At 47.8% G+C, this 25,921-nt stretch overlaps 2 protein-coding genes across 2 annotated transcripts in view; one reads left to right on the top strand and one right to left on the bottom strand.

The window, feature by feature from the left end:
- EIF1AD (eukaryotic translation initiation factor 1A domain containing) overlaps positions 1–20,942 on the bottom strand; it is a 59,777-nt gene extending 38,835 nt beyond the window's left edge. The window contains exons 1-2 of the mRNA XM_077456616.1: positions 20,788–20,942; positions 627–805 (exon numbers count right to left, since the gene is read on the bottom strand). Coding sequence (XP_077312742.1) covers positions 627–713 — 87 coding nt within the window. The 5' untranslated portion in view covers positions 714–805; positions 20,788–20,942. The remainder of the gene's footprint in view (positions 1–626; positions 806–20,787) is intronic.
- A 17-nt stretch (positions 20,943–20,959) lies between these two features.
- Positions 20,960–25,921, top strand: part of BANF1 (barrier to autointegration nuclear assembly factor 1) — a 31,015-nt gene continuing 26,053 nt past the window's right edge. Inside the window, exon 1 of the mRNA XM_077456629.1 lies at positions 20,960–21,081. The gene's annotated coding sequence lies outside the window, so the exon portion shown is untranslated. The remainder of the gene's footprint in view (positions 21,082–25,921) is intronic.

Below are 25,921 nucleotides of genomic sequence, written 5' to 3'. Positions count from 1 at the left end.
TTTATTTGTAGCAGTTTGACCTGCAAATCTGATTGGATGCATGCATTTTCAGTATAGATTAGAGTATCCAGAAAAGGGACCTTGTTGCCTCCAAATGTTAATATTGAAGTTGATCTTCTGACAACAAGCAAGGTCCATAAAAATATGGATTAGCGAGTTTGGGGTGGAGGAACTTGACTGGCCTGCACAGTCCCCTAACCCCAACCCAATAGTACACCTTTGGGATGAATTAGAGCTGAGACTGTGAGCCAGGCCTTCTTGTCCAACATCCAGTGTCTGACCTCACAAATGTACTTCTGGAAGAATGGTCAAACATTCCCGTAGACCAACTCCTAAACCTTGTGGACAGCCTTCCCAGAAGAGTTGAAGCTGTTATAGCTGCAAAGGATGAGCCAACTCAATATTGAACCCTACGGACTAAGACTGGGATGCCATTAAAGTTCATGAGCATATAAAGGCAGGTGTCAATACTTTTGACAACATACTGTATATGCCAGCCAGCCCTATATTTTATGTATACATGTTAATGTATTGGTAATAAAACATATACATTGTATAAGATTCTTGTTGGAAAGTTTTGGCCTAACCTGTTGACGGAAGATACAAAACATGCAAATTATACAGACCTTTACTATGCGCTGATTCTCTGTAGGTTGGACATAGTCAAGTAGAACCTCTTTCACTACATGTTTCCGTTTAGTTGCTTTCGACATGTTTTAGAAATCGAAATAGACTGACATGTAAAACACAGAGGTTTTGCAGACATGTAAAACACACAGTCTTTTAAAGTTTCAGTGGGTTTAACCTAAGAAAAAAAAAGGGGACATATTATTTATGGTGTCAGCATACGTGCAGAGCTGCCATCCACCCAGTATTTTACTAGCCAAGTGTGAATTGACATGATTTATGCCAGTCAGTGAAGGTCATGGCACAGAACCCAATCATACAAGACAAGTGTGCTTCATCTGAAAAATTAGGAGACGAACAGTTGTCTGGCTGTTACACTGATCCTTTTCTGAATTTGGTGTGGAGTTATTCACTTTCAGGTCAATAAAAGGATAAGTGGGCACTCTTTACGTGTGGAGGAAAACCGGAGTTAGACTAATGCCGCGTACACATGATCGGACTATCCGGTGGACTTAGTCCAGCGGACAAACCTCCGGACTTTGAAGCGGAGGTCCGCCGGACTTTCCGAATGATGGACCTGCCCACACACGACCGGACTTTTCCGGCGGACTAGGTGCGGCGGACAAACTGCTGGACTATGGCTGGACTTTTGAAATGAACGGACTTGCCCACACACTGAGGAAAGTCCGTCCATTTTGAGCGCGGCTCCAGGTAGACGGGACTAGCGAAGGAGGTCAATGTCACCGCCTCCATCGGCGAGATTGACACCTCGCTGTCCCCATCACATAGTATGGGCTTAAAGGGGAAGCCCTACGCCGAAAAAACGGTGTGGGGCCCCCCCCCCCCAAGGTCCATATCAGACCCTTATCCGAGCACGCAGGCGGCCGGTCAGAAAAGGGGGTGGGGACGAGCAAGCGCCCCCCCCCCCCCTCCTGAGCCGTACCAGGCCACATACCCTCAACATGGGGGGGTGCTTATCGGATTCGGGAGCCCCCTTCTTCCGTCTTGGGTGGGTCTTCTCGTCGGACTCCTCCGCTATCTTCTGCTAGCTCTTTTACTAGCGGAGGAGCCAGGCTTTCTTCTTCATCGCCTGGTGGTCTTCTTCCGACTTCGAGGGTCTTGTCCTCCTCTTTGGTTCTTCTTGTCGGGCCTCCGCTTTCTTCTTCCAGCTCTTTTACTAGCGGTGGCCCAGTCTTCTGTCGCCGCCTTTTCTTCTTCCTTGAGATGTTGACTCAACGCTCTCTCTGGCCGCAATGACAGAGACGTGTTGTGCGGCGACTTATATAGGGACAATGAGCGGGGTCACCGCGTGATGTCCCCGCCCCGTATGATGTCATAGTCCCAGAGGATGCTGGGACTGTGACATCATAAGGGGCAGGGTCACCCAGTGACCCTGCCCATTGTCCCTATATAAGTCGCCGCACAACGTGTCCCTGTCATTGCGGCCAGAGAGAGCGTCAAGTCAACATCTCAAGGAAGAAGAGGAGAAGGCGGCAACAGCGGCGACAGAAGACCGGGCCACCGCTAGTAAAAGAGCTGGAAGAAGAAAGCGGAGGCCCGGCAAGAAGAACCGAAGAGGGGGACAAGACCCCTGAAGTAGACCCCCGGGCAGCGACGAAGAAGAAAGCCGGGCTCCTCCGCTAGTAAAAGAGCTAGCAGAAGATAGCGGGAGGAGTCCGGCGAGAAGACCCCCCCCCCCCCCAAGACGGAAGAAGACCCCCGGAGCTGTGCAATAAATTATTTTAAAACCTTGTGATGTTTTATTTAAAAAAAATTCATAAGGTGAATGGGTAGGGGTACATGGTACCCCATACTCATTCAGATAGGGTGGGGGGCCGGTATCTATTATTAAAGGGGGCTCCTGGATTTCGATAAGCCCCCCGCAGACTCCGACAACCACCGGCCAGGGTTGTCAGGAAGAGGCCCTTGTCCTCATCAACATGGGGACAAGGAGCTTTGGGGTGGCCCCCCTTCCCCAAAGCACCCCCCATGTTGAGGGCACGCGGCCTGGTACGGCTCAGGAGGGGGCGCTCGCTCGTCCCCACCCCCTTTCCTAAACGACCGGCTGCGTGCTTGGATAAGGGTCTGATATGGACCTTGGGGGGGGGGGGGGACCCCCGCGCCGTTTTTTTCAGCGTAGGGCTTCCCCTTTAAGTCCATACCAGGTGACGGGGCTAGCTGCTCCGGGGTGGCACCAGCTCTTTCTGCCCAGGATGCAGAGAGTGCCCTTGTGGAATGGGCTTTAAACACCCATAGGAGGATCTTAATTTGTTGTTCTATACCCTTCTGCAATAGCTAGCCTGATACACCTAGCTATGGTGACCTTAGAAGCCTTCTGTCTTTTACGTTGTCCCGAAAAAGAGGATAAAAAGTGAATCTGTAATTCGAAATGATTCGGTTACCTTTAGGTACTCTAGGATACACCGCCTCACATCTAGTAAATTAAATTGTTTCTCTTTCTCATTTGAGGCGTTCTGACAGAATTGAGGGAGGACAATATCTTGCAACCTATGAAACCTAGATGTCACCTTTGGCAAGAACTCAGGGTCCATCTTTAGGATGACTCTGTTCTCAAGAATCTGAAGGAATGGCTCCCGAATGGAGAGAGCTTGGATTTCAGTAACCCTACAGGCTGAAGGGATTGCCACGAGGAGCACCGTCTTAAATGTGATCAGTCTTATAGAGGCCTCTGAGATAGGTTCAAAGGGTAGCCCCAAAAAAGCCCTGAGAACAGTTGGTCCCAGGATGGAGTTATATTAGCCCTGAACAGTTAGTGTCTAGAGATTGCCTTACAGAATCTAGAGATGAAGGGATCTGCCTGTAATCCTCTCTCTAGGTATACACTTAAGGCCGCTATCTCAACCATAATGGTACTAAAAGTTAATCCCTTGTCTATCCCTTCTTGGAGAAACTGTAGGATGTTTGTTGTATCCTTGTTTACCTCACCTCAGCTATTCAGCCGCTATTAAACTTTCTCCAGACTTTCCTGTTAATAGCTTGGGTGACTGGTTCTCAACTCTGTAGTAAGGTCTGAATCACTGTTAGGCCTTTACTCCTCAGTAACCACGATGAAAGGTTCAGCATGGCCACTTGCGGATGTAAGAGAGGTCCCGGTGACAGGAGATCTTGTCTGCAGGGAAGCCTCAGAGGAGGCTGGTCTGTCAACTGTAGTAAAGTTGTGAACCATGGCCTCTTGGGCCAAAATGGTGCCACTAGGATTAAATATGTTTCTTCGCTAGAACCCTCGGGATGGGGTGAAGTGGTGGAAACAGTCAAGCTGAAGGTCCAGGGAGTCTGTAAAGCGTCTAACGTCAAGGGTTGATCTAGCGAGCAGAAACTGGGAACATTTGCATTCTTTTTATTTGCAAATAGGTCAACTTCTGGTTTCCCCCAGTAAGCTGCTATGTGGTCGTAAACTTCCGGGCGCAGAGACCACTCGAGTCAAAACTAGTTGTCCACTCAAGAGGTCTGTAGTGCTGTTCTGCTCCCTTTTCAGGTGTATTGCAGAGATGTATTTTAGATTGGATTCTGCCCACTGAAATATGTGCTTGCCCACCAACATTAGCCGAGTGGTGCCTACTTGCTTGTTTATATAGGCTACTCAGATTGTCTGAGCGGGCTTGTAGATGGTGACCTTGTATTATGTCCCGAGATGCTAGTAGGGCTCTGAGGACAGCCGTTAGCTCCTTCTAATTGGAAGAGAATTGTTTCTCCTCTGGGGTCCACCTGCCCTGAGCCAAGCTTGAGTTGAGATGGGCTCCCAAACCCCAACTACTCGCATCCGTAGTCAGTGTGGTTGTGATAGGCAAGACCCAGAGTACCCCTTTGTTTACATTTTCCATGTCCTTCTACCACCAGAGGAACGTTTTACCTTGGTGGGGATCGATACATATTCTTCCAGATCCTTGACTTTAAATGTTCCAACACATACCTCTGAAGGTCTCTTTGGTGGAATCTGGCCCATTGTATGGCCAGAATTGCTGCTGTCAGTCCTTATACTGACATCACCTCTCTCACTGTACATTTGGAGCTGAATAAATGAAATACTTGTATACCGCACAATGCGAACTGAATTGCCTCAAGGCGCTGTGGCAAGCTTTGATCATCACCTAGAAGAGGAAGGTCTTGAGTATTTTCCTAAAAGCCAGGTGATTTTCTTCCAGGCGGATGTTGATTGGTAGAGCATTCCATAGCCGAGGTCCTTGGACAGCGAATCTCCGATCCCCCTTGGATTTATACCGGGCTTTGGGCACGAGGAGGAGGTTTTTGTTGGCTGATAGAAGACGGTTTGGTGTGTAATGATTTATTTTCTCCATTAGGTATTGCGGAGCTTCTCTATGCACGCATTTGTGGGTGAGGCAAAGGGTCTTGAACATGATCCGATTTTTTACGGTTAGCCAATGTAAGCTCCTCAGGGATGGAGAGATGGATTCCCAGGGTTTTTTCCTGTTATCAGCCTTGCCGCTGTGTTTTGGATCAGTTGTAATCGCACAAGTTGATATTGTGGTAATCCTATGTAAAGCGAGTTTGCATAGTCCAGTCGTGAATTAATGATTGTTCCGACTACCACTGCTTTGTCATTCTTTGGGATAAAAGGGATGAGTCTGCGAAGCACGCGTAGCAGATGGTGAGATCCACTGACTACTGCTCCTATTTGCGCATCCATTGACATTTGTGCGTCTAAAATAACCCCGAGACTCTTGGCCTTGGTCTTTGGGGAGATGGTCTGCCCAAAGACGGTGGGTGGAGACCAGGAGGTTTTGGTTACGGGATTATGATTTGGGTGTAAGATAAGAAGCTCAGTCTTTGATTCGTTTAGTTGGAGGGAGTTGGTGGTCATCCAGTCCTCTATTGATTTGAGGCAGTTTTCAAGTTGTTGTTGATCTTTTTTTCCATTGATCTGGAAATAAAGTTGCGTGTCGTCAGCGTAAGAGTGGAAGCAAAGGTCTGAGCATCTGATGATTCGGAGAAGTGGGCGGATGTAAATGTTGAAGAGAACGGGTGACAAAGGAGAGCCTAGAGGGACTCCGCAGGTGACTGCCTGAGATTCAGAGAGGAATTTTCCTAGTTTCACTGTCTGTGAATGATTTCCTAGGAAGGACGCGAACCATTGGGGGATCTACATCTTGGACTCCGGCTACTTCTGTGAGGCAGACGAGTAGAGTATTGTGGTCCACTGTATCAAACGCTGCGCTTAGGTCTAACAGTACGAGGAGACACGGCTCTCCGTCATCTGCTGCTTCGAGGGCGTCGTCCCAAATCTTAAGGAGTGCTGTTTCTGAATCATGACCCGGGCAGAAGCCTGATTGCAGCGGGTCCAGGAGTTTGTGAGTATCCAGGTGGAGTTGTAGCTGATGTACTACTGCTTTCTCCATGATCTTCGAAATGGTGTTAAGGCATGTAATTGGCCTACGGTTGTTTGGGTCCTTAGGGTCCAGGTTTGGTTTCTTGAGTAGAGGTTTGACGATGCCTTGTTTGAGGATGCTGGGAACAATCCCTTCGTGAAATGATCAGTTTATGAGGTGGGTTATGGTTGGAGCCACAATGTCGGAGCATTCTTTCAGTAGTTTTGTGGGGATGATGTCAATTGGTGAGGTACTGTCACAAAGTTTATTAATGATGTTTTTTGTGGTGTCTGTTGTAATTGGGGTTAATGAAAATTTCAGGGGTTGCGGAATGTTGGTGCAGACATCCTCTTTATGTATTTACTGGCTGAAGTTGGAGGTTTTCTTCTGACAAATTGTTTCCCTGATGGTTTTGACTTTATCGATGAAAAAAATCCGACAGTTTGTCATAGTAATCCTCCGATTCATTTTCTGGGGGTTCTAGGCACACCGGATTCATTGATTGATTAACTAGTTTAAACAGTACCCACGGTTGGTTTGCGGCCGTTGAGATTGTATATGAGAAGTGATCCTTTTTGGCTTTGAAGATTGCTTTCCGATAATTCTCTGTGAGACCTTTGTAGGTAAAGTGGTTTTCCTCGTGGGATTTCTTCTCCATGTTCTTTCTGCTCTTCTGAGTTCTTGCTTTAGTACGGAGGGGGAGCTATTAAACCATCCAGAGTTTTTCTTCCTGATGAGAGCCCTGTGTTTTGGAGCTACCGAGTCTGCTGATTGCAGTAATGCCCTGTTCAGGGAGTTGAGTGTTTCCTCCGCAGAGTGGTTTAAGGTTATTGTAGTTATCTTGTTGGATAGAGTGGTTTTGAAAGATTGGAGAACAGTTTTTTATGTGATCTGGTCCAATGCGTTGTTGTTACAGGTCTCCGTTTTTTCGTGGGCGAGATTGGTAGCGATTTTGAATTTGATGGCGTGGTGGTCCGTCCTTGGCAATGTTATGTTGTCGAGTATGTTGACGTCAATGTTCTGTTTGAAAATGAGGTCCAGGGTGTGTCCTGACCCATGCGTGGGAGTCTTTATCAGTTGCTGGAGACCCAATTCGTCTAGCTTATTGATACAGGCAGTCACGATGGGGACTTTGGGCTTGTTTGCCCAGAGGTTGAAATCTCAGAGAGTGCCAGGAAATGTTTGAATTTTAGGGTGTGTATTGCGAAGGATTCTGTGAGGGGTGAAAGAAGATTGGATCCTACTTTGGTTCTGGTGGTCTGTAGCACAGTAGAATATGAGTGGTGTCATGGGGTGTTGATTGGAGATGTAGCGTCAGGGTTTCCATAAAAGGCACTGAGTTCTGTGATGATGGTTTGGTGAGCCCCAGGTGAGCTTTAAAGAACACTGCTAGGCCTCCTCCTTTTTTTCCCTATCCGGTGTTCGGTTAGGATCCTGTAGTTTTTACGACACCAATTCGGTGAGGATGGTGTTGCAGTCAGAGGTTAGCCAGCTTTCGCTGATGAAGAGGCAGTCTTCATTGTTCTCGATGATGAAGTTGTGTACTTCCAGTCTGTGTTTGACTGCAGATCTGGCGTTAATCAAGGCGCAATCTAATTATAGTGGTTGAGTAGATCTCTTCCTGTGGTAGGGAGTTGCTTGTCGTCCGGTCTTTAATAGTTGTTCTCTTTAAAGTATTTTTTGTATGGAAGATGGCAATGTGGTGCTGATGTTCCTAAGTCTGTGGAGAACTTCTGCTGAGTATTTGAAGTAACACATGGTCTGTGGATGAGGTTGATGGTACTATGGGCCTAAGATGATGATCCTGATCAGGGTATTGACCCGAGGATGGCCTAGGTATCAGATTTGCCGCCGTGCTTAAGGCTATTAGCGCGCAAGTTGATCAGGGGATGCCTATACGGATGCGGAAGGAGTTGTATTGGGTTGCTGGCTGTTCTGGCTACCTTTACTTGAGGTGAAGATCCCTGCTCAGAAAAGAAATCTGGCTGTGATCCGGAGTAGTCGTCCTAGGATAGCGTGAAAAATGGAATGGAGGCTGGAGGGGTATGGGGTATGCTAACCTACGGTTGTTCCTGATTGTTCCAGAGGAAGGCGAAAAAAAACCCTGGCAGTAGCAGCCAAACGCACCAGTGGGGCAAAAATTCCTTCCTGACCCCCGGAGACGGTTGGACGTAGTCCCTGGAACAGTCACTGGGAGGGGGTGGAGGTGCGAGCTTACCTGGTTGCGGTGGTCCCCGTTAGCTGTCTGGTTCCGGTGAATCTGGCTTGCTGTAAGCCTGACTTTTCTGGAGAGTGGTCCGGTTGCCCCTTGCAGTGGGATCTTTAAAATGGAGGGGAGGATGGAGGTAGGATAGCGGGAGGAGAAATGTTTTTTTTTTTTTTTTTTTTGATGTGGCTCCGCCGCAGCCACCAGTCTATGTGTGGCTAAATGTTTAGCCCATTAGGGGTGATGACAGGGTGGCTGCGGTGTGGCCACTTTAAGGGTTCTTCAGGGTTGCTGGAACGGGGGGGAGGGGTTGATAATTTTTCCACCGAGAATGGGTGGACCAAGATGGCAGCTGGAGCCCCAGGCTTTCCCAATTCACATCCCGGGGCCCGGTACCAATGAAGTGACTTTGAGTGACCGCGGTACGGCCGTACTAGGCCAGAGCCGCGGTGTTGCGTAATGCCTACCCCAACGGGTAGCAGGCAGTCCATGGCCGCGGCGGAAGATAAGGAGAGGTGGATCGGTGACTAGGGGGGATTGTTCCCAGCCCCCGTGTCACTATCCTCACTGAAGCCGGGTGAGGATGCTGGTTGTTGGTGGCTAGTGGGAGCCCGAGGGAGAGCGGGGAGAGCTGAGGGGAGGGGAGATTGTGGCTGGAGCTGGGACGGAGCCTCTAGCAGCACGTCTGCTCTGCTCAGTTTGGCATGTGTCAGTGTGCTGGTTTGAAGAAAGGACATCCTCTGATTTATATTCAATATCTTTTCTTCCGGCAAGACTATCCTTTGATCTACGGACAGGATCTTGTAGCTTGGGGTTGTTTTGGACTTTTCCAAAATGATTAATCGCCCCAATTGACTCAGGCTGAGTTGTGTTAACTCTAAGTCCTAACAAAGTTGTTTCTCCGAGTGGGACATGAGGAGTAAGTTGTCGATCGAGACTGACTGAAGTCTTAACAGAACTAGTGCCTCCCCGAAAACCTTGGTAAAAATTCTCGGGGAGCACAACAGTCCGAAGGGCAGTGCTCTGCACTGAAAGTGATATATTTTGGCGTCTGTCTGAATCGCCATCGGAAGAAATTTCTGGAATTCCTTCCTTATTGGGATATGCAGATAGGCATCCCTTAAATCCAGGGTAGCCATAAACACCACTTTTTGGAGAAGATTCAATATTGAGTAAATGGACTCCATTGGAAATTGTTTGTATTGGATGGAGAAGTTCAGGGGTGAGAGGTTCAAGATTAATCTGAACTTCCCTGACAGTTTTTTCACCACAAAGATGTGTGGGTAAAAACTGACCCCCCGTTCCTGAATAGGAACTGGTGTTAATACCGCTTGATCCACCATCTCCCCTATTAGTAATGGTAAGGTCCTAGCCTTTTCTGAGTGCCTTGGAAGCTTTGTCACTAGAAATTTTGAGGATCGCTGTGAAATTCCACCGCATAACCTCTTTTTATTATGCTTAAAACAAACTCGTTTGAGGTTATCTTTTCCCACTGCGGGAGAAAATTCTTTAATCTTCCTCCCACAGGGACCCTGATGCCACTGGGGTTTAGGGTTCTGATTGGGACGGTTAAAAAGTATACCCCCTTTTCTTTTCCCTGTTTTGCCTTTTGGGCTTGAAGTCCTCTCTTCTCTGTTTTTGAGGGTTCTTTTGAAGGATGAAATATCTTCTTTTGGAAGTCTTTCTTTTTAGTGGGAAAAGTTTTTTTCTTATCCTGTTCTTTCTAAGGCAGTATCTAATTCAGGACTGAAGACTAAGTCTCCTGTAAAAGGGACACTGCACAGGTGTATTTTGGATGCCATGTCTCCCCCCAAGTTTTCATCCAGACTGACCTCCTGGCTGCGACAGAAAGCGCAGCAGTCTTAGCCGTAAATTTTACGGAACCAGGAAACAAACGTGTCAGGAATTAAACTTGTCACCTTGAAAAGCATAGGGAGGGTTTTTAAGGGCTCCCCTCTAGAAGTGCCTGCCTTTAGGTGTTCTTGTAGCTGTGACAAACAGAACTCCAGATTTCTAGCTACACAATGGCTAGAGCTGGCTTCAGCCCTGCCATAGAAGCATCCCAGGACCTTTCTAAGACTACGTCTGTTTTCCTGTCCATTGGGTCCTTTAAATGACCCATATCCTCAAAAGCAAGGTCAGATTGTTTTGACACTTTGGACATAGGGGATCCTAGTTTTGGATTTTTATTCCAGACCGCCTCTGGGCTCTCATCAAAAGGGGAATCTTTTTTAAGAGAATTTGGAAAGAAAACGTTCTCATCCAGCTCGGCCCACTCCTTACGAACAAGGTCTGAAAGCACGTTATGTATAAGGAATACTTTTGCCTTCTTTTTCCCCAGGCCCTAATACATCTTGTCATGTCTGGACAATTGAACTTCCTCATCAATTTCCAGTGTATCATAAATAGCGCTCAACAGATCATTTACTTCCTCAAGAGACAGCTTTTATGTTGTGTCTTTGTCAGCTACAGCCTAATCCTCATCCTGGTCTGAATCTTTATCAGAGGATTCAGGGCTAACTAACGTGAGGTTATGCTCCCTGACTGTACGGGCTCCCCAGAGCTGGGTGTTGTAAAGCCCCGTACACACTATCAGATTGCCTGCTGAGTTTTTCCTTCAGATTTACCAAAACCATGTAGTAGAAGGTCCTGCCTGATTGCATACACATTGAAACTCCTAAGGTTTGACCTCATATTATATGGTTTTGGTAAATCTGAAGGAAAAACTCAGCAGACAATCTGATAGTGTGTACGGGGCTTAAGGCCTCGTGAAGAGGGAAATCACAGCTGCGTTACTGGTGGAAGCAGACATGTTTAAATCTGCGATTAACTCCCTAAAAGATCTAAAGGTTGACCCCCATCTCATCTTTACAAGGAGCTAAGGAATTTAGCCAAGGGAGAGTCTGCCTCCGATTTTAGTAAGCTTGCAATATACTGTCTGCATAAAGCTTTGTTAGAGCCAGAGGATAACTTGTTTCCACAATTAGGGCACTTTTTGCGGCCTGACTTGTCTTCCATTGGAGCCTCCTTAGATTATAAATAAAGAATAGATGATCTCAGCATCCAAAACTCTTTTACCCTCTTTAAACACCCATGCTGCAACCACCAAACTGCATATACCTGGGACAGTGAGGTATCCACCACCATGGGATACTATAAAGTCCCAGCCTTACAACTATCCACATGAAAAACCTCAGCAAAGGGCTTCCCCAGCAGGCTCCCTGGGTTTGGCTGGTGTCTGCACCCGCCGGAGTGCCCTGGGGATTTGCCTGCATGGTCCCCCCCGTTCCCCCGAATCCCGCTGGTAGTATTGCTGGATGCTGGTCAGGAATTGTATGCCCAGCCTGGGCTTTCCCCTTCCTCCTTGTGCCTCTGGAGACCCGGAACCGGAATTCTTGGCACACATCGATGACGCGGTTCTGCCAGAAATTACACAAATGGCATCTCCGGCCCCTGCCACAATTGCAGCAAGGAGCTCGGATGGACGAATCCACCTACAACGCTCCTGGGGGAAACCTGCCTCACCCTGCCACTGGCACACCTTCGGGACTGGAAAGAGAGGGGTAACGGGTCTGCTCCTATCATGCTGGATGGAGCCCAAGCCCTGAAAGTATAAGGTAGGAAACTTCAATGGAGCTGAAGGATAGTATCCAGTCCCCCTATGCAGTCTCCACTTCCTTCAGGCAGCCCCTGAGAGGTGAATTCCCTCTCCTGGTTCCTGGCAACCTGTTCCTCCGACGGAGGAAACACAGATGTGGCAATGTGTTTCCTGTGGTGATGGGAGGGACTCCATCTCTCGAGGGCTGCCCTGGAAGAAGACTGGGGAAAAGATATTAAACCTCTACCTTTAGAAAGGCTTATTCACAGTTAGAGCTGTGAAAATGTGGAATAAACTCCCTGAAGAAGCAGCTCTGGCCAGCCCAGTGATATATTTTTTAAAAGAGCTGGATGGATTCCTAAACCTACAAAATATAACTAGATGTGAATATTTATAGGTAATAAGATTGTTGATGCAGGAAATATCGGATTGTCTCCTAGGGGATCAGGAAGGAACTTTCTTCCACGCTGGAGCAAATTGGATCATGCTTCATAGGGTGTTTTTTTTATTTTGCACCTAGGTGGCACAGTGGTGTAGTGGTTAGCACTCTCACCAAGCAGTAAGAAGGGTCACTGGTTCAAATCCCAACCACGACACTACCTGCCTGGAGTTTGCATGTTCTCCCTGTGCCTGCGTGGGTTTCCTCTGGGTACTCCGGTTTCAACCCACACTCAAAAGACATGCAGGTAGGTTAATTGGCTTCTGTCCAAAATTGGCCATAGTATATGAATGGGGACCTTAGATTGTGGGCTTCTTGAGGGTAGGGACCAATGTGAGTGTGCAATGTACAGGGACAATTATAGACACTCACTCAGGTTGAAATGGATGGACTGGTGTCTTTATTCAACCTTACTAACTATGAAACTTACTCTGGTAAAAAACTGTTGGTATTTTATTAGATTGTTTTTCTCTATTGGTTATACTAACATTGTGCTGCATAGCATTAAAAGATAAGTATTTTATTATTATTTTTTTTTAAGAATCATACTTACCTAGGTGGATCTGCCTCCCGACACCTCAAACACTGAGAACCGAGCGATCAAACAACGTTGGTTCTCACAGCTCCATGAGCAGAGAGCTGTAGACTGTCAGTCGTAGCTCTCTGCTCACTGGAGCGCCGAGTAGTGTTGCGACTTTTCATCAAGTCAAACCTGAACACTTTAGCGGAGCACAGCAATTTTTTTAAATACATATATTTTGCTAATAAATAACATTTCTGATCATATGAAGTTATTAAAAGGAGCCCCCCTTTAACATCAGAGTCCACAGAGTTCCCCTTCACTGTACATTTTACATCTGAACTTGCAGAGTTCCCTTTCACTGTAAGGGGAGACTCTAACATAAGGGATGCTCTGGGAACCCCGATTTAAGGTGGAAAACTGAGAACTCTGATGTAAGGGGGAACACTGTAAATGGAAAACTTTGATGTAAGGGGTGACCTAAGAACCCTGATTTACCTTAGTAGACTCACTCAGAGGGAGAAGGGGGTAGACTTCAGTCACAGACAGGGATGGATGGTGAGCTCACTCACCCCTTGGCAATCAGCACCTCTCAAGATGTATCTAAGGCTGCTGGACTTCAAATTTCCAGCCCCCACTTTTCTGAGGCACAGACCTGGGGATTGGAGTGTGTGCAGACACAGAGGAGTAGGGGCGGAAGGAAGAGGTGCAGATCGAGCCCTCTCTCCTCTCGTCTGTGATTAGGGATGAGCTTCGTGTTCGAGTTGAACGCATGTTCGACTCGAACATCGGTCGTTCGTGCGTTCGCCGAATTCCGAACGTTTGGGCCGTTCGCGGCAAAATTCGTGTGGCCCACAATGCACTGCGATGGCGCAATGCATTGCTGTCTCACGATTGGCCAAGCATGCACTGTGACCCCGCATGCTTGGCCAATCGCAGCGCCAGTAGCGAGGAGAGCAATGGTTGGCCACAGGCATCCTGCCTGTGGCCAATCATAGCTCAGACTGTGTAGTGCACGCCCCACACTATATAAAGTCGCCTTTCAGGCGGCCTCGTGTAGTGTTTGTTAGCATCTGAAGCAGTGGGTGTTCTGTGTACCTTCAACACAGTTACACACCAATCGTTTTTGGCTGATTTACTATTTTGCTCTTGTGTAGTGGTTACTGTCTGTGCCCTGACCGCAGTATACACCACTATATTCACCTCACCTATATAGCTAGTGATCTAGCTTTAATAATAGAGCTTGCAGTCAGTAGTGTTAGTGCGTGCTGTCTGCGTGCTCTGTACCCAGTACATACCACTATATACACCTACATAGCTGTTCTCTATTTGAGCCTGATTGTCATTTGCTGGAGTTATTGGAAGTTGTGTGTGCCTCCAGCACAGCACAGTATACATCTGTATATACCCCTTTAACTCTGCTGTTTTCTGGTTATTATCTGCGTGCCCTGACCGCAGTATACACCGTGATATTCACCTCACCTATATAGCTAGTGGTCCATCTTTAACAATAAAGCTTGCAGTCAGTAGTGTCACTCAGGAGATAGTGCGTGCTGTGTGCCTGCTCTGTACCCAGTACATACCGCTATTATCCACCTACATAGCTGTTCTCTATTTGGGCCCGATTGACATCTGCTGGAGTTATTGGAAGTTGTGTGTGCTTCCAGCACAGCACAGTATACATCTGTATATACCCCTTTAACTCTGCTGTTTTCTGGTTATTATCTGCGTGCCCTGACCGCAGTATACACCGTGATATTCACCTCACCTATATAGCTAGTGGTCCATCTTTAACAATAGAGCTTGCAGTCAGTAGTGTCACTCAGGAGATAGTGCGTGCTGTGTGCCTGCTCTGTACCCAGTACATACCGCTATTATCCACCTACATAGCTGTTCTCTATTTGGGCCCGATTGACATCTGCTGGAGTTATTGGAAGTTGTGTGTGCTTCCAGCACAGCACAGTATACATCTGTATATACCCCTTTAACTCTGCTGTTCTATAAAAAAGGGATCTGCAGGAGTTAGTGGGTGTTGTGTGCCTACAGCACAATATAAACTACCCAACTACTGTTTTACCCAACTCCCTTCAGGCCATTACCATGTCTGGAAGGCCAGCAAGGAGAGGCAGACAGGCGCGAGCCGATAAAAGAGGGCAAGCAGGCTCTGTGTCTAGAGACAACAGTGCTGGTCGTGGACGCGGTGCATTGTCATCAGCACGTGGCCATGGGACATGCTTGTCCTTCTTTTCTGCAGCTGGACATGTTGAACCGCAACATGCCAACGACTTGGTAGAGTGGATGACCAAGCCCTCTTCATCCTCCTCATCCTCTCTCACCCAGTCTCAGGGTAGTAGAAAAGCAGCTGCCAACACATCGTCGTCCCTCCTCTCAATGTCATCATCAGTGACTCCTTCCCTAGACCCACCACGTCCTCCTGAGGAGTCTCCTGAACTCTTTGAGCACAGTGTTGGGTACATGCTCCAGGAGGATGCCCAGTGTTTGGTGGGCTCTGATGATGACACTCAGCTAGAGGAAGGCAGTAGCGTGAGCACAGAGAGAGGGGATGCTCAAGAAGGACAGCAATCTGGCAGTCATGTTCCACAAGCTGCAGCATACTGCCAGGTTTGCTACAGCGATGAAGAGGGAGGGGATGATGAGGGCACTGACTCCACGTGGGTGCCTGGAAGGAGGGAGGAGGAGGAGGAGGAGGCACATGTCCAACGAGGCAGGATGCCCTCCGGGGGCCAGCTTAGGGGCAGCACACCGACTGAATCACACCGCAGAGCTCCGCCTGCGCAGAGCGCTTCCTCTGCGCGTTATTCTAAAAGTTCTTTGGTGTGGGCCTTTTTTGAGACGAGTGCATCAGATCGCACCGCTGCTATTTGCAACATATGTCTCAAGCGTATCTCACGTGGCCAAAACATCAGCCGCTTGGGCACCACATGCTTGACCAGACATATGTTGACCTGCCATGCAGCTCGTTGGCAAGCATACCTCAAAGACCCACACCAAAGAACAAAGCGGACCTCTCCTTGCTCCTCATCAGCTGGCATCTCCAACCCCACTAGACCTTCAGTCCTCTCTGAAACCTGCTCTGAGAGGAATGAAGGTGTAGAATTAGGTGTGTCACAGCCAAGTGCTTCCGGGAACTCTGCTAGTGGTACATCCACGTCCGATTATAGCAGACAAATGTCCCTGCCCCAGCTGCTGGACCGGCGGAAGAAATTTACTCCCAGCCATCCACATGCCCAGCGGTTGAATGCTAGCTTGGCTAAATTGCTAGCACTTCAACTGCTGCCTTTTCAGTTGGTAGACTCGGCCCCCTTCCGTGAGTTTGTACAATGTGCGGTTCCTCAGTGGCAGGTCCCCAAACGCCACTTTTTCTCACGGAAGGCAATTCCGGCTCTCTACCGGCATGTGGAAGGCAATGTCTATGCCTCGCTGGACAGGGCGGTCAGCGGTAAGGTGCATATTACCGCTGACTCATGGTCCAGCAGGCATGGACAGGGACGTTACCTGTCTTTCACGGCCCATTGGGTCACTCTCCTGGCTGCTGGGAAGGATGCAGGACAAGGTGCAGTAGTGTTGGAGGTTGTTCCGCCACCACGCCTCCAAAATGCTACTATTGGTTGTGACACACCTCTCTCCTCCACCCCCTCCTCTTCTTCTTCCTCCATGGCCTCTTCCAGTGCTCTGTCCTCAGAACCAGCGGTGCTCCGTAGGCGTTGCAGGGGCTATGCAAGTACGCAGGCAAAACGATGCCATGCCGTGCTTGCGCTGGTTTGTTTGGGGGACAGGAGCCACACTGGGGCGGATGTTTTGTCAGCTCTGCAGGGGCAGGCCGAGAGGTGGTTGACGCCACGCCAGCTTAAGCCAGGAATGGTGGTTTGCGACAATGGCACCAACCTCCTCTCCGCTCTCCGACAGGGACAACTGACCCATGTGCCCTGTGTAGCTCACGTCCTTAACCTGGTGGTGCAGCGGTTCTTGGGCAGGTACCCCGGCTTACAGGATGTCCTGAAACAGGCCAGGAGAGTCTGTGTGCATTTCCGCCGATCATTTAATGCCTGTGCTCGGCTGGCTGAGCTCCAAAAGGAGTTGAACCTGCCCAAGAACCGCCTTATATGTGACATGCCCACCAGATGGAACTCAACATTGGCCATGCTGCAGCGGCTGCACACGCAGCAGAGGGCCATCAATGAGTACCTGTGCGACTACGGCACCAGGACAGGGTCAGGGGAGCTTGGTTTTTTCTCACCACGCCAGTGGGGCATGATCAGGGATGCATGCACTGTCCTGTCACCGTTTGAGGAGGCCACAAGGATGGTGAGCAGTGACAGTGCATGCATCAGTGACACTATACCTCTTGTCCACCTCTTGGAGCATACGCTGCGTGGAATAATGGACAGGGCACTTGAGGCAGAACAGAGGCAGGAAGAGGAGGACTTCCTTGCCTCTCAAGGCCCCCTTTATCCAGACAGTGTTCCTGCTGTGCCACCCATCACACAGGAAGAGGGTGAGGAGGAGGAAGAGGATGATTGTGTCAGCATGGAGGTGGAGGCTGGCACTCAGCATCAGCAGCAGCAGTCTTATAGGGATGATTTACAGTCCCAAGAAACACGTAGACTTGTACGTGGCTGGGAGGAGGTAGCTGCGGATCATGTTGTCCTTAGTGACCCAGAGGACTCCGGACCGAATGCCTCAGCTAACCTACGCTGCATGGCCTCCCTGATCCTGCAAAGCCTGCGGAAGGATCCTCGTATTCTTCGGATCAAGGAGAGGGACCATTACTGGCTGGCCACTCTCCTTGATCCACGGTACAAGGGTAAGGTTGCCGACCTTATCTTGCCATCGCAGAGGGAGCAGAGGATGAGACATCTCCGGGAGGCCTTGCAGAAAGCTCTGTGCAACGCGTTCCCAGAGACTGGGAGGTCACAAACTCCTGGTCCTGGACAACGTGTTGCTGAGGCATCAGTCAGAAGGAGCGGTGGAGAAGGTGGCCGTCTGACTGATGCTTTCAGACAATTTTTTAGTCCGCAGCCCCAAGGTATGATTGGTTCCAGCAGCCATCGTCAGCGTCTAATTTACATGGTGCAGGAATACCTAGGGGCAAGGTCAGACTTGGACACCTTTCCCACTGAAAATCCTCTGGCTTACTGGGTCTTGAGGATGGATCACTGGCCAGAGCTTGCACAGTATGCAATTGAGCTACTGGCCTGTCCTGCATCCAGCGTTCTTTCGGAACGCACCTTCAGTGCTGCTGGTGGCTTTGTTACCGATCAAAGGGTGCGCCTGTCCACCGAATCAGTTGATCGACTGACCTTCATCAAGATGAATCAGTCTTGGATCACCCACAGCTACCAAGCACCTGAAGCTGATGTAACCGAATAATTTTTTTTGAAATACCACATCCCTTCAAGACTGCCTATGCTGATGCTGAGTGACTGTCCTGTTATGTTGATTGTCTATCCTCTTCCTCCTCCGCTGATATGTTGGAAGAACATTTTTGGTTCTGGGTGATGCCAGCAGCCCAATTTTTCTGCCCCTGTTTAACAGGGGCGTTTAAGTACAATTTTTGATGCAATGCTTTGCAGCAGGGCTAATTCCTGCAAAAAAACTAGAGTGTATGGCAGAGGTTGCAGTGTGATGGCACCAGTGCCTAAGGCCCAATTTTTCTGCCCCTGTTTAACAGGGGCGTTTAAGTACAATTTTTGATGCAATGCTTTGCAGCAGGGCTAATTCCTGCAAAAAAACTAGAGTGTATGGCAGAGGTTGCAGTGTGATGGCACCAGTGCCTAAGGCCCAATTTTTCTGCCCCTGTTTAACAGGGGCGTTTAAGTACAATTTTTGATGCAATGCTTTGCAGCAGGGCTAATTCCTGCAAAAAAACTAGAGTGTATGGCAGAGGTTGCAGTGTGATGGCACCAGTGCCTAAGGCCCAATTTTTCTGCCCCTGTTTAACAGGGGCGTTTAAGTACAATTTTTGATGCAATGCTTTGCAGCAGGGCTAATTCCTGCAAAAAAACTAGAGTGTATGGCAGAGGTTGCAGTGTGATGGCACCAGTGCCTAAGGCCCAATTTTTCTGCCCCTGTTTAACAGGGACATGTAATTACAATTCTTGATATAATATTTCACAGGAGGGCCCCTTCCTGTGCCCACCCAGAGTAACTGTGAGGACTTATAGTGTTGTGGCACCAGCACCACAACCACCAAAGGTCAATTTTTCTACCACTGTTCAACAATGGCATGTAATTACAATTCTTGATATAATCGTTCACAGCAGGGCGCTCCAGCGCCCACCAAGAGTCACTTTGAGGGCTTACAATGTTGTTGCAAAACCAACACCTTGTTCCGCCATTTCTGCAGAGCATATAGGGCAGGCCCCTACTTTCAAACATCCAATTTACAAACATCTCCTACTTGCAAACGGAAGGAGACAACAGCAAGTGAGATGAAAAAAGATGGACGACAAAACAAATTATACAGGGGTGATAACCCTTCCCTATGTTTTCCAAAAAGCTTAAAAATATTTTTTTTGACTGGAGCTACACTTTAAAAATGTACCAGTTGAAAATTACAAACAGATTCAACTTAACACAACAAACCTACACAGTCCCAGTCTTGTTTGCACCGCCTGTATACTGCTGTTCTGAGTATATAGGGCCTGGGGGCCACACGCATTTCCTTTTTTTAATATGGGTACAGGGTTCCCCTTAATATGCGTACAAGACCCAAATAGGCTGGTAATGGGCAGGGAGGGCTACCCATGCCATTTTTCTGAATGATTTTCAACCATATTGCAGGAACCAGATATAACATTAAAACCGCAAGCAGTTTTAAATGGTGTTATTTCCGCTTAATGTCATTTTGTGCAGGGACTGTTCTAAACACGGGAAACACGTGGCACTTCACAGGCATACTACAGACACCCACCAGGCACCATATTTAAAGGAATATTTCACTTTTTTTTTTTCACTTTAATCGTCATTAAAATCAGTGCTCCCACCAAAACGGTAGTTTTTAAAACTTTTTTTTGCAGTGACCCATGTCCCCTGAGGCAGGAGGCAGGTCGCCAAACCCTTTTTAGGACACTATCTTGCATATTAGCCGTTAAAATTAGCACTTTCCAATTCGAACGTTCGAGTCCCATAGACTTCAATGGGGTTCTAACGTTCGTACCGAACGCGGGGGTCGTTCGCAAGTTCTGGTGCGAACCGAACCGGGGGGTGTTCGGCTCATCCCTATCTGTGATTGACACTCTCAGCTTAGACAACTGCAGTGAGCAATCCTGCTGGGAAGCGATAGTCCAGTCTGAATAATGTGTCTGGGTTTCAGGCAGCCTGAAACCCAAACTGCCTGGGTTAATCCCGTACAGGTGGCAACCCTAGCGCGAAGCTGTGGAGGAGGCGTCTGGCTCAGGCTCTCTGAGAGTCCAAGTCGGGTGTCGGTCCAGGGATCTGGCAGATCTGTGGTCGGGATGACACGGTGCCTGGACCGACTTCTGTGATGTCAGCAGAGTGCAGACTTCAGCCCGCTCTCTGCTGAAAATGGGTCACAGGAGTGCAAAACTGCCCTCCCGTGATCCATAGGAGTACAGCCAAACGAGCTTTGGCAGTACTTCTCCTTTAAATGAACCATTGCTATGATACAGCAATGGAGTAAAAAAATAAAAATAAAAAAATTGAAGAGTGTGATGAATTGTAACACTACATCCTACCATCACTACACAACGCACATGGGTTTTCAGCATACAGGCTGGGGTGAATAAACCCTCTGACCCTCCACATCAGTATATTGTTCATTCAGGTAAGTACAACAGCCAGAAAACCAGCATTCCCAAAAAAGTTATGGTTGTCCCTGTACTTATGATAACATGTTTACTGTAAGTTATTCTTATGTGGGTTATAACGTTTACTAAAAAACAACCTTTAATACATGTGTGTGCACGCAATAAGCCGTGTTAATGAATTAAAAAGAAATGGAAACTACTGTCTATTATTCTATTTCACATGCCAATGAAAGGGACAAACATGCTCTGAACGGACAATTACCTTCAACGCTCAGGCTAGTCTACAGTACCGTCCACCTCTGGCTTGGTCTCTGGAGTCTAAAGATGGCCGCCCGTTGAAAAGACTGGGGGATTGGAGTCTTCCGGTGACTTCACACTTGATTGTAATGACAGGATAGATGAACATGGCTGCCCGCAGAACGCTGCTCACGTGGGTACAGTCTTCCGCATTCTCTTCCTACAGGAAGTGCATCGGGTTTCCGCGTGTTAGGTCCCGGAAGTAGATGTTCTTGTCGTGGAGAGGCTTGGCGGGAAGGGAGCTACATCAGCCTTAAAGGTGGGTTAATGTTGTGTAGTTATTATGAGGATTCTGTGTTTGTACAGTGAGTGGTGATATATAGGCGCCTCGGTGTAAGACATAACCGGTTCGGGACTTTGAAGTGTTGCAGGCCCTCGTGAGCGGTTTCTTTAGCGGCAGAGTGCAGCACTGCTCTGTAATATGCTCTGTAATACAGCAGCCTCTGTCTGTATATTGAGTGGAAAGACGTTTAGACGGAGCGACCACTGGAGGGCAGCACACTATACAGACAACGTGCACAGAGCACAGACCGATACTTATAAGGAAGGCGGGGTTGTCTACATCTCTGGCCTAGGGATAACTAAAGGCAATTTTGTTTTGGACAAATTAGAACATATATATTGTGTGTCCCGTTGGGGAGATTCACCCTACTTGTCGTGTTTACTGTTATTACTGAAAGAAAATGCCACATATTGGGTTGTCCCCAGAACAGTAATAGAGGGGAAATCTTCCAATGGGGACACTAATTCTGGGGGTGCCTTTAATTTGCAGGGACTTCCTCTTGTTTCACCTATGGGACAGAAAGTGAAGAGCAATCTCCCCAACAGCACACAGATTGCAAAAATAACTGACTGGTTATAACCCTCCCTTACTCTATTCGAAATAGAAGAAAGTTTTGCCTTTAGTTCTACTTGTGATCGCATGAACAGAGATCTATTTGATCGGCTGCTCTACTAGCTGGTAACGGCTGGTAAACAAACTGCCAAACCAGACGTGATTGGTTGTTGATCGCTTGTTGCTTCTGGTTTCATGCACCATAGGGATGATTGGGGAACAGACGTTACTCCTTCATAGGGATGAGCTCAGGCGTGTTCGCATGGAACACGTGCAGAGCCTGCCAGGAAGTCAGTACTGCGCTAATCACTAGCAGTGAGGCATTGCCCAATCTCTGCAGCCACTCATCAGGGCAATGTCTCACTGCCTGTGATTAGCGCTGCGCCGACTTCCTGGCAGGCTCTGCATGTGTTCCATGCAAATACGCCTGAGCTCATCCCTACTCCTTCATCTCTATGCTAGCTGGACCACCCACAGCGGCCCTGGGCTACCTGGTGGGATGATAGTAGGGCCTGGAAACCGTGGCACATTGGGGGGAGGGGGGCGCTGCAGCCATGATCCAGATATCACCACTTCCTGATGAGGATGTGTGTATATATACAAAGTGGTTGTAACCACTTGGACCCCTTTCACACCACACCGCCCATTGCATCGGCGGTAAAACGCAGCTATTTTTAGCAGCGTTTTACTGCCGGATTTGCGGCACAATTCGCCCGCTAGCGGGGCACTTTTACCCCCCGCTAGCGGGCACGAAAGGGTTGAAGCGGCGTTTTGCCGGCGGTATTACAGCGCTGCCCCATTGATTTCAATGAGGAGCATCGGTGGAGGAGCGGTAAACACACCGCTCCTTCACCGCTCCAAAGAAGCTGCTGGCAGGACTTTTTTCTGATGTCCTGCCAGCGCACCGCTTTAGTGTGAAAGCCCTCGGGCTTTCACACTACATACAATGGTGCAGCTTCTTTAGGGCGGATTGCAGGCGCTATTTCTAACGCTATAGCGCCTGCAAAACGCCCTGGTGTGAAAGGGGTCTTAGTGCCAAGGCCAATTTTCAGCTTTCATTGCTCTCACACTTTGAATCACAAATTAAGCAGTACTGTACCTATATGAAATTTTAATCTTTTTTTTTTTCATACAAATAGTTTTCTTTTGGTGTTTTTTAACTGCTTCAGCCCTGGAAGATTTTACCCCCTTCCTGACCAGTTTTTGCGATTTGGCACTGCGTTGCTTTAACTGACAATTGCACGGTGTTGCACCCAAATGAAATTGACGTCCCCCCCACAAATGGAGCTTTCTTTTGGTGGTATTTGATCACCTCAGCGGTTTTTATTTTTTGCACTATAAACAAAAAAATTACAATTTTGAGAGAAAAAAATGCAATATTTTTTACTTTTTGCTATAATAAATATCCCCAAAAATATAGAAAAAAAAACACTTTTTTTCCTTAGTTTAAGCTGATATGTATTCTACATGTTTTTAGTAAAAAAAAAAAAATCACAATAAGTGTAAGATTGGTTTGCGCAAAATTTATAGTGTCTACAAAATGGGGGATAGTTTTATGGCATTTTTATGTATTTTTACTAGCAATGGCGTGGCGATTTTTATCAGGACTATGACATTATGGCAGACACATCGGACAATTTTGACACATTTTTGGGACCACTGGCATTTTTACAGCGATCAGTGCTATAAAAATGCATTGATTACTGCAAAAATATTACAGGCAAGGGAAGGGGTTAACACTAGTGGGGCAATCAAGGGGTTAATGTGTTCCCTAGAGTGTGTTCTAGCTGTGTAGGGAAAGAGATCGCTGTTCATACTCTGTGTGAATTGATGATCTGTCACTTATCCCTCAGCGAACTGGAAACTGTGTTTACACAAAGATGCTGGTTCTCTGTGCCCCGAGTGATCGCGACTGCCGGGCACTCAGATCAGCTCTGTGGGCAAGCAGGGGGCCCACTGGCCGCAGGGCGAAATGACGTTTCATAACATCGTTTCGCTTAGCCGAGCCATTCTGGCTGGTCGGCAAGTGGTTAAAGTGAAGCTAAAGGACCACTTTGTTATTAAAAAAAAATATATATATCATACTTGCCTCCACTGTGCAGCTCGTTTTGCACAGAGTGGCCCCAAACCTGCTCTTCTGGGTCCCTCAGCAGCTCTTGGCTCCTTCCCGCATCAGATAACCCCCTGGTGGAAGTGCTCTCCCGGGGGGGGTCACCTTGCAGGCGCGCTCCCGAGTCCAGCATTCGGCGTCAATAGGCCACGTCATTGGATTTGATTGACTGCGGCAGGAGCCAATGGCTGTGCTGCTTTCAATCTATCCAATTAATAGCCGAGAACCCCCTAGCAGAGAGATGGCCTGTCCCCGTGGGACAAGTTCGAGGGGTCAGGTAAGTAAAACGGGGGGGGGGGGGGGGCTGGTCACTGACAGGTGTTTTTTCACCTTAATGCATAGGATGCATTAAGTTGAAAAAACACAAACCTTTACAACCCCTTATTTACTGCTGGGTTTTTTATTTTTTATAAAACGTTTTTCATTGGCTTCTGTCAGTAATTTTTCTCCTTTCACTTATGTGCGTTAAGGCGGCACTGATGAAGAGGCACTAATGCCACACTGAGAGATGGCACCAGTTGGCACTGATAGGTGGCATTGATGGGCAGCACTGATTGCTGGCACTGCTGGGGCTGTACTGATGATCAGTGCCCTGATTACCTGTACAGGTCTCCCCTGTGAGGAGATGCCACTGATTGGCTCTCCTCTCCTCACACTCTGGCACTGTGAGGTGAGCCGATAAACAGCACTTCCTTGTTTACATGTGACTGGCTGTGGTTGGACAAAGAGCCATTGGCTCTTTACTGAGATCGGGTCACACCATGCCCTAGGAACACGGCAGGATCGCTGCGCGCAAGATTGGCTATTCTGGGGCGCCATCGAGATGTCGTCCCAGAACAAGTGCGCATCCTACCCCCTGTTTTTTTTTTTTTTTTTACTATCTGGTGGGCAGGAAGTGGTTAAACATTCTTCATTATTACATTTGTAAGTGTGATGCTTTGTTTTACTTTTTTAATAAATCTTAAGTTTTTACGCTATTGGAGTACTTATATTTTTACATGCCACGTATATCCACCTATGGGCCTGAATTCAATGAGGCGGTTTGAAGAGTAGTAGTTAGGGCAGGGCTTGACAAATTTGCTTGGAATCTAGGAGCCAGCTAAAAAAGTTAGGAGCCAGGTCGGTAACGGCGATCTGGACCTGTCCCTGGCCTGACATGGAGACGAGTGAGGGGAAGATAGCGCAGCCCCACCCCCACCTGTCTCCAAGTCATTGCCCATAGCTCTTAGAGGGACATTTTATTTATTTATTTATTTATTTATTTTTTCAAATGACAATTTATTTATTTTTTAATTGCATTTTAGTGTAAATATGAGATCTGAGGTCTCTCTGACCCCAGATCTCATATATAAGAGGGCATGTCATGCTTTTTTCTATTGCAAGGGATTTTTACATTCCTTGTAGTAGGAATAAAAGTGACACAATTTTTTTAAAAAAGAACAGTGAAAAAAATAAAAGTTAAAGTAAGAAAATAAAAATAATTTTAAACGCGCCCTGTCCCGCCCACATATGAAAGTGGTGTTCAAACCACACATGTGAGGTATCGCCGTGATCGGTAGAGCGAGAGCAATAATTCTAGCCCTAGACCTCCTCTGTAACTCAAAACATGCAACCTGTAGAATTTTTTTTTTTAAACGTCGCCTATGGAGATTTTAAAGGGTAAAAGTTTGTCGCCATTCCATGAGCGGGCGCAGTTTTGAAGCGTGACATGTTGGGTAACAATTTACTCGGCGCAACATTATCTTTCACAATATAAAAAAAAATTGGGCTAACTTTACTGTTGTCTTATTTTTTTATTAAATTATTTTTCCCCAAAAAAGTGCTCTTGTAAGTCCGCTACGCAAATGCGATGTGACAGACTGTATTGCAACGACCACCATTTTATTCTCTAGGGCAGGGCTCGACAAAACCCGGGCGCCCGGTCGCATTTGCGACTAGAATTCCAGACCTGGCGCCTGGGGCAGCACAGCTGGGGGTATGCTGTCTCCGCGGCCCCCCCCCCCCCGGCGCGATCGCGTCGCGCCGCAGCCGGCCGGTAATTTAGCCCCCGGCTTTGAGGCCTTCTACGATCCTATGGTTCCTTCTGTAATCTGGCGCCCTCTTGTGGTGGCCGTTGGAATTACAACCAGCAATGCTAATGGATGCAATGCTAAT

This window comes from Lithobates pipiens, unplaced genomic scaffold, assembly GCF_037356315.1.
Source record: "Lithobates pipiens isolate NorthernLeopardFrog02 unplaced genomic scaffold, aLitPip1_a1.2 Scaffold_10, whole genome shotgun sequence".
NCBI lineage: Eukaryota > Metazoa > Chordata > Amphibia > Anura > Ranidae > Lithobates > Lithobates pipiens.
This window is presented reverse-complemented; position numbering and strand designations above follow the sequence as displayed.